The 14262-nt window shown below is 45.0% G+C and overlaps 1 protein-coding gene across 1 annotated transcript in view; it reads right to left on the bottom strand.

Annotated features, from left to right (window-relative positions):
- The window catches only part of CD36 (CD36 molecule), a 142817-nt gene that overhangs the window by 90379 nt on the left and 38176 nt on the right, over positions 1 to 14262 (bottom strand). The window contains exon 3 of the mRNA XM_029616476.1: positions 2453 to 2597. Within this exon, the coding sequence (XP_029472336.1) occupies positions 2453 to 2597 (145 nt within the window). The remainder of the gene's footprint in view (positions 1 to 2452; positions 2598 to 14262) is intronic.

The raw sequence follows: 14262 nt of genomic DNA, 5'->3' as shown, positions 1-14262 counted from the left end.
CTGGGTTTAAAAAGGGTTTGGATAAGTTCCTGGAGGAGAAGTCCATAAACTGCTGTTAATCAATAGGGAATAGTCACTGATTGTTGCCATCATGAGTAGCCTGAGATCTATTTAATGTTTGAGTACTTGCCAGGTACTTATGACTTGGATTGGCCATTGTTGGAAACAGGATGCTGGGGTTGATGGGCCCTTGGTCTGACCCAGTATGGCATATCTTATATTCTTAATTTGGGGTCAGTCCAAAGGTCTATCAAGCCCAGTATCCTATTTCCAACAGTGCCAATCACGTCATAAGTACCTTGTTTGCTAGTGTGGAACTACTGCAGTTATAATAAAGGCAGTCCAAACTATTGCTGTGTTTGTCAGCCACTGGCTGCTGGTAGCAGTTTAGCTTGATGATGGCTCTATAGTTTGTGAATTATAGTCTGGCAAGGTTAGCTGAGGAATTGGGTCGCTTGCGAGGACTGGGTTGAGAACCACTGTTCTAAAGAGAATTTGTTAACAGACTCTTAATGTGCATTAAATTGACATTAAGATAGTTGTAGTAATATTAGCATGCTTATGTTAGATGCAAAAGTGTGCATGTTACCTAATTTTCTATTTCCACAAGAACCAGATGTGCAATAAAATACACAACAGTAAACATAAGTGCCTTAATGCAAAAAAAAAAAAAAAAAAGTGTCATTAACTTTTGCACCAACATTGATGTTAAGCACTCATTAATTTGCATGCTTTGGCAAGGTCTGCATATCATTATTTTGTAAACACCATATTAACATGGCCTTAATGTACACATTAAAATTAGGTATTGTGGTGCTGATTTTAACATGGTTTAGTAAATAGACCTCCAAGTCTTTCAAAATGTACGCGAAATGGCAAAAATTTTGATTCTATGAAATTGGCAGGGGTCGGGAACCTTTTTGGCTGAGAGAGCCATGAACGCCACATATTTTAAAATGTAATTCCGTGAGAGCCATACAAGACCTACCAAATTAATTTACTACAACCCCCTACTCTCCTGACGCCTCCCCAAGACCTGCCAAATTAATTTACTACAACCCCCCACCCTCCTGACACCCCCCCCCCCCCCAAGACCTGCCAAAAGTCCCTGGTGGAATGAGATAAAGAATAGCCGAAAGTCCTTCAAAAATCCTTTATTGATTGCCCAAAAGTCCCTGGTGGTCCAGCGGGGGTCCAGGGCTCGCAGACAAATCTTTAATAAAAAAGTAAAAATCTAACAAAAACCCCTACCCTCCTGACACCCCCAAGACCTCCAAAATTAATTTACTACAACCCCCCACCCAAGACCTGCCAAAAGTCCCTAGTGGTCCAGCAGGGGTCCAGGAGCGGTCCGGGAGCGATCTCCTGAACTTGGGCTGTCGGCTGCCAGTAGTCAAAATGGCGCCGACGGCCCTTTGCCCTCACTATGTCACTGGGGTCGACCAATGGCAGCAGTAGCCCCTGTGACATAGTGAGGGCAAAGGGCCGTCGATGCCATTTTGATTACTGGCAGCTGACAGCCCAAGTCCAGGAGATCGCTCCCGGACCGCTCCTGGACCCCTGCTGGACCTCCATGGACTTTTGGCAGGTCTTTGGGGGGGGGGGGTGTCAGGAGGGGGGTTGTAGTAAATTAATTTTGGAGGTCTTGGGGGCCATCAGGAGGGTGGGGGGTTTTGTTAAGATTTTTACTTTTTTATTAAAGATTTGTCTGCGAGCCAGATGCAGCCATCAAAAGAGCCACATCTGGTTCGCGAGCCATAGGTTCCCTACCCCTGGTTTAGAACCTGTTCGATCTCAAATGAATTAGACATTTATATTGGATATTATTAGCATGGACAGGTACAAAAGCTGAATATTGTAAAACAGAAAAATAAGAAAAAAATACAAGTGAAACTATAGAAGAATGCAATAAACATTCCTTCTCCTTGTTTGCTCCACTTATCTGAGTTTCGTAAGAGTACTTTTTCGGTTGCTGCTCCTAAATTTTGGAACCTGCTACCCTATGAGTTAAGAACAGCACAATGCACAAAATATTTTTCAAAGCATTTGAAAGCATTATTATTTATACAGACTTTTAAATAATTTGTTATGCTTTCATTTCTAAATGTTACGCCTTCCATTTTAGATGATATTTTAATCATTATGGCTACTGGTGATTTTTACATATTTGTTGTTATTATAATTTTATCTCATTTTATTTTTTAAGTATTTTATTGTGTATGTTTTGTTGTGAGACACCTAGGGCTTTGTACATAGGTGGCATAGAAAAGAGAAACCATAGAATGCAAATAATTTCTTCCATATACTAACAATATCTTCTTTCCAATTTACTTTTTATCATTCTTGATGTTATTCTCAATCTCATCTCATTGTCTGATCTGTTCAGAGACACCTTTCTGCAACTGTTTTATCTACTGGAGCTATTTTATCTGTACTATTTATCTTTACTTACCGCTACAGCAAGATTGAGAGTTGTGACAATATCAGATTCCGACCCAATTGACATGTCAGGCTGAAAAACTGCAGAATTTGGCTGCACATAAGACACTGTATGGCTTTCCTCCATTGTGATATTTTCCTTGGATAAATATCGGACTCTAAAAGGAAAGAAAACATTTAAATACACTTAAAATGAATTATTTGCACTGTTGATGTTTTAAAATTCTGTGCACTCAAAAATTATATGCAATTTATTCTGGAAGATCAACTTAATGTCACCGACTTACAAACCAGAACAAAAAGAAAGGAGTTTGGAAAAGGTAAGATATGAACATTGATTTAGTTAAATCTGTAAAATGTTGCTATTCCTTCTTAAATACCACTTGAACAACGGACTTGTCTGACAGTCCTATTTTCAAATGATAATGCCACAAGCCACCAAATTCCCCATCTTTCTTTTTGAACTCTTTGAACTTCTGTTTTTCGGTTTTAACCAATAAACCACTCTCAGTATAATAGGATACAAGATTGCTATGGGTAGGTAGCTGAGCTTCTTACCTCCACACAGTTGCTATAATATCGCAGCTCCTGTAGCAGTTTAAGTTCTTCAATTTTTTTTCTGCTTTCTGCTGTGCATTAACATCACACCTAAGTATAAGAAGGCTAAATACTAAATAGACCTTTCCCTCTGAAGCTATCATCACTAAAACATAGTAACATAATAATATAGTATTGTCAGCGACATGGTTGAAGGAGGATAACCAATGGGACAGTGCTATACCGGGATACAAATTATATCGCAATGACAGAGAGGAGCACCTGGGAGGCGGTGTGGCGCTTTATGTCCGGGATGGCATAGAGTCCAACAGGATAAAGAATCTGCATGAGACTAAATGCACAATCGAATCTTTATGGCTAAGAGAGAATTTAAAAAGAATTTGGCCATAGAGGCAAAAACTCACAGTAAAAACTTTTTAAAATATATCCGAAGCAGAAAGCCTGTGAGGGAGTCAGTTGGACCGTTAGATGATCGAGGGGTTAAAGGTGCACTTAGAGAAGATAAGGCCATCATGGAAAGATTAAATGATTTCTTTGCTTCGGTGTTTACTGAAGAGGATGTTGGGGAAATACCGGGATAACTCAACTCCATCTCTGGATTATCTCCAGGTTATTTGACAAAAATTTATCCTGCTAATTATTTAGCTCGATAACCTGGAGGCATTCAGTGAGCAGAAATGATTCTTTCCTAGCATTTGGATAAACTCCAAACTTATACTTGGATGCACTAAGCCAAAATGTTTCTCATGAAACGGAATAAAGACTCATTGGTTTCTAGTGAGGGGTCCACCCCCATCCCCCTGACCTTCCCCCCCCCCCCCCAGACCATTGCTCAAAATCTAAAATTCCTCAATTGAAAGGGCCCGGGGTGCCCCCTAACCCCGGGCTTGGTTGGCCTCATTTTTTAAAATAGCGCTGGCCTGACCATTCTCCAGTCACATGACTGCGGCATGGAAAGGCTACTGGACCTCAGTTATGTGGCTGTGGTCTGATGCCTGGACTTTGCTCCAGTCATGTGACTAGGGCAAGGTCAAGTCAGTGCTATTTTGAAAAACGGTGTCAACTGGTCCAGGGCTAGGGGGTGCCATGGCCACTTTCACTTGAGGAATTTCTAGATTTTGAAGTATGGGGGGGGGGGGGAAGAGGTGGGCTCCATACTACAAACCAATGAGTCCATAATACTTCTAGGGTCGGGGAGGAGGAGGAAAGAAGGACCCACTATAAACCAACAAGGTCTTTTCATAATTTTGGGAGTTTGAGGCATGTAAGATCAATGTTGTGTGTGAATAGGAGGGTGGGGGGATCTTTGGCTTACTTGGTGATTGCGTTGGGGGAAGATGGGTCATCATTGCATGACCACCGGCTACTATTTTTTTTATTTGGTTGTCGGGGCTGCCACCTGAGATGGCTCTGGGGTAAGGAAGGGAATCACATTTGACCCCTGCACACGGGTAACCATTTTCCTTTTTTTTAAATTAGGTTGGCCCTTTAAATCTAATGTGGGAACATTGAGATTCATGTTAGGGTCTCGATGCACATGCGTTAGATTAATGTTTCCTCAGGAGGCATAGATAAATTAATATGGTTAAAGATCTAGGCATCATAGTGGATAACACATTGAAATTGTCGGCTCAGTGTGCTGCAGCAGTCAAAAAAGCAAACAGAATGTTGGGAATTATTAAGAAGGGAAAGGTTAATAAAACGGAAAATGTCATAATGCCTCTGTATCGCTCCATGGTGAGACCGCACCTTGAATACTATGTACAATTCTGGTTGCCACATCTCAAAAAAGATATAATTGCGATGGAGAAGGTACAGAGAAGGGCAACCAAAATGATAAAGGGGATGGAACAACTCCCCTATGAGGAAAGATTAAAGAGGTTAGGGCTGTTCAGCTTGGAGAAGAGACAGCTGAGGGGGGATATGATAGAGGTGTTTAAGATCATGAGAGGTCGTGAACAAGTAGATGTGACTCGGTTATTTACACTTTCGGATAATAGAAGAACTAGGGGGCACTCCATGAAGTTAGCAAGTAGCACATTTAAGACTTATTGCAGAAAATTCTTTTTCACTCAACGCACAATAAAGCTCTGGAATTTATTGCCAGCAGATGTGGTTAGTGCAGTTTGTGTAGCTGGGTTTAAAGAAGGTTTTGATAAGTTCTTGGAGGAGAAGTCCATTTACTGCTACTAATCAAGTTGTCTTAGGGAATAGCCTCTGCTATTAATTGCATCAGTAGCATGGGGTCTTCTTACTGTTTGGGTACTTGCCAGGTTCTTGTGGTCTGGTTTGGCCTCTGTTGGAAACAGGATTCTGGGCTTGATGGACCCTTGGGTCTGACTCAGCATGGCAATTTCTTATGTTCTTAACTTTCTAAATTGTTCACGTTGATTTATTTACATCAATGTACCTATTCATGAGCTGCTTTGCATGGATCTGCAAAATTCACACATGCAAATCCCATGGAAAGCATCTCATTGTAATAGGGGAGGGAATCTGGGCAGAGCTATGCAAAACGGGGCAGATTTTCAAAGGGTAACAGATGTAACATATGTGCGTAACTTCCGAAAAGCTGCCCCAATCTGCCCCTGGGTGCTGAGCCTATCTTCCATAGGCTCGGTGGTGTGCGCAAGCCCCGGGACGAGTGTATGTCCCAGGGCTTCGAAAAAGAGGGCGTTCCAGGGGTGTGGCCGTGGTTGGGGGCCCGGCCTGGGGGCTTTCTGGGGGCAGGAATGAGGCCTCCGGAACAGGCGCCGTGCCAGGGGATGGTGCGCCAGCAGCTGGCTGGCGCGCGCAAGTTATGCCTGCCCAGAGGCAGGTGTAACTTTCCCGATAAAGGTCAGGAGGGGGTTTTAGATAGGGCTGGGGAGTGGGTTAGGTAGGGGAAGGGAGGGGAAGGTGTGGGGGGGGACGGAAGGAAAGTTCCCTCCGAGGCGGCTCCGATTTCTGCCCAGATTTGGAGCGGCCTCAGAGGGAATGGAGGAAAGCTGTGTGGCTCGGCGTGCGCAAGTTGCACAATTGTGCACCCCCTTGTGCGCGCCAACCCTGGATTTTATAACACGCGTGCGGCAGCACACACATGTTATAAAATCGGGCGTAGATTTAAAGATCTGCCCCAACATGAAAAGGCAAATTGTCGCAATATATGTTATTTAATGCATGCTAGAGCCCTATCGCAGCTTGATGCACTGAAGATGGACCCCACAATTTCTGGTTCAGAAATGTTTGAAAGATATTTGGTTGAGTGCTTGCATTTCACAAGGGAAACTTTACAACCTTTTATATTTCCCAGCCATAAGTGTTCATTTGCTCAGGAACTGGAGACTTCTAAATCTGATACTTCTGCTAAGGAGTCTTTATTAGTTTCTTTCATACTAGAACCAGATAAAATCCGGTCATTTATTTCTTCATTCAAAACATTAAGAATTAAACTGTTGTGGGGTTTCCATGTTCAGATGTATTTGGATGTATTGTGCATAATGCAGACAGATAAAAAGAACATCTGCCACGCAGCCTCAGCTTGCCCTGCCCCCCAGCAGAAGCCTCCGGTAGGCGCTGCTCTCAGCTACCTGAGCCAGCTCCTCGCTGACTGCCTGTCCAGTCCATTCATGTCTCTTCATGGAGTCACCCTTGCCTCTCTGACCTGCTCACACTTACCTTGTTCTTTGCCTTGTGTCTAACGCACCTGCTCTTACCTTGCACCTTGTTCTGTGGCCTAGTCAGGCCTTTCCTTGCCCTGAGGCTTCCGGGCCTCCTCTTACATCCTATCCAGGCCTCTTCTTGCCTGGCGACCTATGGGCCTCCTGCATTGCTGCCTTTAGGCCTCAGTGTTCTCTGTTCTGTGTTCTTGTCTGGTCCTGTCCTTTTCTGCCCTGCCCAGTCCAGTTCCTGGTACTAAGCATTCCCTGTCTCCCCATTGCTTCTCTTGCCCCAGTCTGTACCTGTTCCTAGTCCTGCCCAGCCTATGTCAGAATCCAGCTCCAGTCCCCACTCTGAGCCTGTGTCCATTCCCAGCCCTCGCTCAATATCCTGCTCCCGTCTGTCCAGCCTGCCTTGCCTTCCATCGTGATGATTCTGCTGCTGAAGCCCAGAACTACCAGCCCCCAGGCTAGGCAGAAGGATAATCCCAAATCTAGCCCTGTGGTCGTGCCTGGCTCCCCAACCCCAGACACATCCTGATAGTTCTAAGCTGGGCAGAGCCATAGGTGTCGCCACCAAATGGCAGCAAGGAGAGCTGTGCAGCCGGGGCATCCTCAGCAGAATAAAAAGCAGTGCTGCCCCGTCAAAATAGACAGCTTTGTCCGCATGGCCTTAGTAAGTGGAAAAGCAGAGCGGCCCCACTAGCAACACTGCTGATTCTGGTGGGGCCTCGCTGCTTTCCACTTACTAAGGCAGCACTTACGATGCCTTGTATTTCGGCAGGGCCATGCTACTTCAGAGGAGGATGAGGGAACCTGCCAGAAGTAGTCCAATGCCCTGTGGCTGGAAGTCGTTCACTTGCCAGGGGAGCTGAAGAAGAAGACTGCTGCTACCTGCTAAGTCAAGGGAAGTGAGAGACAGCATGTGTGTGCTTGTATGTGGGAGAGTGAGAGAGAGAATATGTGTGTGCTTGTATGTGGGAGAGAGAGAGAGAGAATATGTGTGCTTGTATGTGGGAGAGTGAGAGAGAGAATATGTGTGTGCTTGTATGTGGGAGAGTGAGAGAGAGAATATGTGTGTGCTTGTATGTGGGAGAGTGAGAGAGAGAATATGTGTGCTTGTATGTGGGAGAGTGAGAGAGAGAATATGTGTGTGCTTGTATGTGGGAGAGTGAGAGAGAGAATATGTGTGCTTGTATGTGGGAGAGTGAGTGAGAGAATATGTGTGTGCTTGTATGTGGGAGAGTGAGAGAGAGAATATGTGTGCTTGTATGTGGGAGAGTGAGAGAGAGAATATGTGTGCTTGTATGTGGGAGAGAGACAGCATGTGTGTGCTTGTATGTGGGAGAGAGAGAGAGCACGTGTGTGCTTGTATGTGGGGGAGAGAGAGAGAGAATATGTGTGCTTGTATGTGGGGGAGAGAGAGAGAGAATATGTGTGCTTGTATGTGGGAGAGAGACAGCATGTGTGTGCTTGTATGTGGGAGAGAGAGAGAGCACGTGTGTGCTTGTATGTGGGGGAGAGAGAGAGAGAATATGTGTGCTTGTATGTGGGGGAGAGAGAGAGAGAATATGTGTGCTTGTATGTGGGGGAGAGAGAGAGAGAATATGTGTGCTTGTATGTGGGAGAGTGAGAGAGAGAATATGTGTGCTTGTATGTGGGAGAGAGACAGCATGTGTGTGCTTGTATGTGGGAGAGAGAGAGAGCACGTGTGTGCTTGTATGTGGGGGAGAGAGAGAGAATATGTGTGCTTGTATGTGGGAGAGTGAGAGAGAGAATATGTGTGCTTGTATGTGGGAGAGAGACAGCATGTGTGTGCTTGTATGTGGGAGAGAGAGAGAGAATATGTGTGCTTGTATGTGGGAGAGTGAGAGAGAGAATATGTGTGCTTGTATGTGGGAGAGAGAGAGAGCACGTGTGTGCTTGTATGTGGGGGAGAGAGAGAGAGAATATGTGTGCTTGTATGTGGGGGAGAGAGAGAGAGAATATGTGTGCTTGTATGTGGGAGAGTGAGAAAGAGAATATGTGTGTTTGTATGTGGGACAGAGAGAGAGCACGTGTGTGCTTGTATGTGGGGGAGAGAGAGAGAGAATATGTGTGCTTGTATGTGGGGGAGAGAGAGAGAGAATATGTGTGCTTGTATGTGGGAGAGAGACAGCATGTGTGTGCTTGTATGTGGGAGAGAGAGAGAGCACGTGTGTGCTTGCATGTGGGAGAGAGAGAGAGAATATGTGTGCTTGTATGTGGGAGAGAGAGAGAACACGTGTGTGCTTGTATGTGGGGGAGAGAGAGAGAGAATATGTGTGCTTGTATGTGGGAGAGTGAGAGAGAGAATATGTGTGCTTGTATGTGGGAGAGAGACAGCATGTGTGTGCTTGTATGTGGGAGAGAGAGAGAGCACGTGTGTGCTTGTATGTGGGGGAGAGAGAGAGAGAATATGTGTGCTTGTATGTGGAGAGTGAGAGAGAGAATATGTGTGCTTGTATGTGGGAGAGAGACAGCATGTGTGTGCTTGTATGTGGGAGAGAGAGAGAGAGAATATGTGTGCTTGTATGTGGGAGAGTGAGAGAGCACGTGTGTGCTTGTATGTGGGGGAGAGAGAGAGAGAATATGTGTGCTTGTATGTGGGGGAGAGAGAGAGAGAATATGTGTGCTTGTATGTGGGAGAGTGAGAAAGAGAATATGTGTGTTTGTATGTGGGACAGAGAGAGAGCACGTGTGTGCTTGTATGTGGGGGAGAGAGAGAGAGAATATGTGTGCTTGTATGTGGGGGGAGAGAGAGAGAGAATATGTGTGCTTGTATGTGGGAGAGAGACAGCATGTGTGTGCTTGTATGTGGGAGAGAGAGAGAGCACGTGTGTGCTTGCATGTGGGAGAGAGAGAGAGAATATGTGTGCTTGTATGTGGGAGAGAGAGAGAACACGTGTGTGCTTGTATGTGGGGGAGAGAGAGAGAGAATATGTGTGCTTGTATGTGGGAGAGTGAGAGAGAGAATATGTGTGCTTGTATGTGGGAGAGAGACAGCATGTGTGTGCTTGTATGTGGGAGAGAGAGAGAGCACGTGTGTGCTTGTATGTGGGGGAGAGAGAGAGAGAATATGTGTGCTTGTATGTGGGAGAGTGAGAGAGAGAATATGTGTGCTTGTATGTGGGAGAGAGACAGCATGTGTGTGCTTGTATGTGGGAGAGAGAGAGAGAATATGTGTGCTTGTATGTGGGAGAGTGAGAGAGAGAATATGTGTGCTTGTATGTGGGAGAGAGAGAGAGCACGTGTGTGCTTGTATGTGGGGGAGAGAGAGAGAGAATATGTGTGCTTGTATGTGGGGGAGAGAGAGAGAGAATATGTGTGCTTGTATGTGGGAGAGTGAGAAAGAGAATATGTGTGTTTGTATGTGGGACAGAGAGAGAGCACGTGTGTGCTTGTATGTGGGGGAGAGAGAGAGAGAATATGTGTGCTTGTATGTGGGAGAGTGAGAGAGAGAATATGTGTGCTTGTATGTGGGAGAGAGACAGCATGTGTGTGCTTGTATGTGGGAGAGAGAGAGAGCACGTGTGTGCTTGTATGTGGGGGAGAGAGAGAGAGAATATGTGTGCTTGTATGTGGGGGAGAGAGAGAGAGAATATGTGTGCTTGTATGTGGGAGAGAGACAGCATGTGTGTGCTTGTATTTGGGATAGTGAGAGCACGTGTGTGCTTGTATGTGGGAGAGAGACAGCATGTGTGTGCTTGTATGTGGGAGAGTGAGAGAGAGAATATGTGTGCTTGTATGTGGGAGAGAGAGAGAGAGCATGTGTGTGCTTGTATGTGGGAGAGTGAGAGAGAGAATATGTGTGCTTGTATGTGGGAGAGAGAGAGAGAGCATGTGTGTGCTTGTATGTGGGAGAGAGAGAGAATATGTGTGCTTGTATGTGGGAGAGTGAGAGAGAGAATATGTGTGCTTGTATGTGGGAGAGAGAGAGAGCACGTATGTGCTTATATGTGGGAGAGAGAGAGAGAGCACGTGTGTGCTTGTATGTGGCAGGGTGAGAGAGAGAATATGTGTGCTTGAATGTGGGAGAGAGAGAGAGAGAGCATGTGTGTGCTTGTATGTGGGAGAGTGAGAGAGAGAATATGTGTGCTTGTATGTGGGAGAGAGAGAGCATGTGTGTGCTTGTATGTGGGAGAGTGAGAGTGAGAATATGTGTGCTTGTATGTGGGAGAGAGAGAGAGCACGTGTGTGCTTGTATTTGGGAGAGTGAGAGAGAGAATATGTGTGCTTGTATGTGGGAGAGAGAGAGAGCACGTGTGTGCTTGTATGTGGGAGAGAGAGAGCATGTGTGTGCTTGTATGTGGGAGAGTGAGAGAGAGAATATGTGTGCTGCATGTGGGAGAGAGAGAGAGAACATGTGTGTGCTTGTATGTGGGAGAGTGAGAGAGAGAATATGTGTGCTTGTATTTGGGAGTGAGAGAGTGTGTGTGTGCTTGTATGTGGAAGAGAGAGAGAGAATATGTGTGCTTGTATGTGGGAGAGTGAAAGAGAGAATATGTGTGCTTGTATGTGGGAGAGAGAGAGAGAGAATATGTGTGCTTGTATGTGGGAGAGAGAGAGCACGTTTGTGCTTGTATGTGGGAGAGTGAGAGAGAGAATATGTGCGCTTGTATGTGGGAGAGAGAGCGAGCACGTGTGTGCTTGCATGTGGGAGAGAGAGAGAGAATATGTGTGCTTGTATGTGGGAGAGAGAGATAGAGCATGTGTGTGCTTGTATGTGGGAGAGAGAGAGCACGTGTGTGCTTGTATGTGGGAGAGTGCGAGAGAGAATATGTGTGCTTGTATGTGGGAGAGAGAGAGAGAGCACGTGTGTGCTTGCATGTGGGAGAGAGAGAGAGAATATGTGTGCTTGTATGTGGGAGAGAGAGATAGAGCATGTGTGTGCTTCTATGTGGGACAGAGAGAGAGCATGTGTGTGCTTGTATGTGGGACAGAGAGAGAGCACGTGTGTGCTTGTATGTGGGAGAGTGAAAGAGAGAATATGTGTGCTTGTATGTGGGAGAGTGAAAGAGAGAATATGTGTGCTTGTATGTGGGAGAGAGAGAGAGAGAATATGTGTGCTTGTATGTGGGAGAGTGAGAGAGAGAGCATGTGTGTGCTTGTATGTGGGAGAGTGAGAGAGAGAATATGTGTGCTTGTATGTGGGAGAGAGAGAGAGAGCACGTGTGTGCTTGTATTTGGGAGAGTGAGAGAGAGAATATGTGTGCTTGTATGTGGGAGAGTGAGAGAGAGAGCATGTGTGTGCTTGTATGTGGGAGAGAGAGAGAGCATGTGTGTGCTTGTATGTGGGAGAGTGAGAGAGAGAATATGTGTGCTGCATGTGGGAGAGAGAGAGAGAACATGTGTGTGCTTGTATGTGGGAGAGTGAGAGAGAGAATATGTGTGCTTGTATTTGGGAGTGAGAGAGTGTGTGTGTGCTTGTATGATGAAGAGAGAGAGAGCACGTGTGTGCTTGCATGTGGGAGAGAGAGAGAGAATATGTGTGCTTGTATGTGGGAGAGAGAGATAGAGCATGTGTGTGCTTGTATGTGGGAGAGAGAGCACGTGTGTGCTTGTATGTGGGAGAGAGAGAGAGCACGTGTGTGCTTGTATGTGGGAGAGTGAGAGAGAGAATATGTGTGCTTGTATGTGGGAGAGAGAGAGAGCACGTGTGTGCTTGCATGTGGGAGAGAGAGAGAGAATATGTGTGCTTGTATGTGGGAGAGAGAGATAGAGCATTTGTGTGCTTGTATGTGGGACAGAGAGAGAGCACGTCTGTGCTTGTATGTGGGAGAGTGAAAGAGAGAATATGTGTGCTTGTATGTGGGAGATTGAAAGAGAGAATATGTGTGCTTGTATGTGGGAGAGAGAGAGAGAATATGTGTGCTTGTATTTGGGATAGTGAGAGCACGTGTGTGCTTGTATGTGGGAAAGAGAGAGCACGTGTGTGCTTGTATGTGGGAGAGTGAGAGAGAGAATATGTGTGCTTGTATGTGGGAGAGAGAGAGAGCACGTGTGTGCTTGTATGTGGGACAGTGAGAGAGAGAATATGTGTGCTTGTATGTGGGAGAGTGAAAGAGAGAATATGTGTGCTTGTATGTGGGAGAGAGAGAGAGAATATGTGTGCTTGTATTTGGGATAGTGAGAGCACGTGTGTGCTTGTATGTGGGAGAGAGAGAGCACGTGTGTGCTTGTATGTGGGAGAGTGAGAGAGAGAATATGTGTGCTTGTATGTGGGAGAGAGAGAGAGCATGTGTGTGCTTGTATGAGGGAGAGAGCACGTGTGTGCTTGTATGTGGGAGAGTGAGAGAGAATATGTGTGCTTGTATGTGGGAGAGAGAGAGAATATGTGTGCTTGTATGTGGGAGAGTGAGAGAGAGAATATGTATGCTTGTATGTGGGAGAGAGAGCGAGCACGTGTGTGCTTGTATGTGGGAGAGTGAGAGAGAGAATATGTGTGCTTGTATGTGGGAGAGAGAGAGCACATGTGTGCTTGTATGTGGGAGAGAGAGAGAGCATGTGTGTGCACAACTACCCCAGTTACTCTCTTGCCTGCTAATCCATGACAATTTCAGGGCATCTGGAAATCAAAACCTCTATGGTATGGATCATGGGGAATTTTTTTAAATCCTTATTTTAATTGTTGGGTATTATTTGAAGTGTGTGTTTTGAAATATTTTATTGATGTTTGGAAGATTTTTATGAGGTTTTAATTTTTGAATGTTATTCTGTTCCTTAATAGTTTTGGATTATTCTTTTTATTGGTATGGTTTTACTAATTTAGTTTTATGAGGAATGGTAATATTTCTGTTTTTACATTGTTGCAGTGCATACAGAATTTGGCTTGTTGTGGTTTCCTGTTCAGTTTTTGTCTGTACATTTCTATTTATACTGTAGGTCTCTTTATTCTGTATTTGAGGATCTATCTGTGTTTTGCATGTGCGACTGAAGTGAGTTATTGTGTTACTGTGTTCTATGTAGGGACCTATAGCAGCTTGGATTGGTCTGTTTTCCTAATAGGGGGTATATTACTAGTTTAGGACTGATGTAATATTTATAGTATTAACTTTCATAGGTAGAGTTGTTGCTGTTTGAGTGGCTCATGCCCAAGATGCATTACAGTAGGCCTAATACCATATAGATTGCAAGCATCTCTGGCTTTTTTGCAGGGTTTTCTGGTTGGCACCTCAGCAGTGCATATAAATATAATACACGTATTGTAAGTGATATTTTTATCTGAGAAAACTGCTTTGAATGTCCTTTTTCATGTAAAATCTGTTATTATAAATGCATAATTTTTAATTGTGTGTGAGGAGGATGTGATGGGTAGGGGTGCAAAGCTGTAAAGTTTTCCTAGGGTACCTAATACTCTTGCACCAGCCGTGGCCATTGCTGTACAAACATTGAGCAGAGGCTCCCGACTCGTGGTGTCCTGTGTTGTGTAACGGGGGAGGGTGCAGGTTTTCACTTGGCCATAGGCACCAAACTGCCTGGCTACAGCTCTGAAGCTGGGAGCCACCTTTTCACTGAAATATCCTACTAAATGCAGTATTTTGTGTAATAGCATCAAACTATGTATTCAGGGAGCCCACACAATGCTTTCACTTTATTTTTTTACTGG

This window comes from Rhinatrema bivittatum, chromosome 9 (genome assembly GCF_901001135.1).
Source record: "Rhinatrema bivittatum chromosome 9, aRhiBiv1.1, whole genome shotgun sequence".
NCBI classification, from domain to species: domain Eukaryota; kingdom Metazoa; phylum Chordata; class Amphibia; order Gymnophiona; family Rhinatrematidae; genus Rhinatrema; species Rhinatrema bivittatum.
This window is presented reverse-complemented; position numbering and strand designations above follow the sequence as displayed.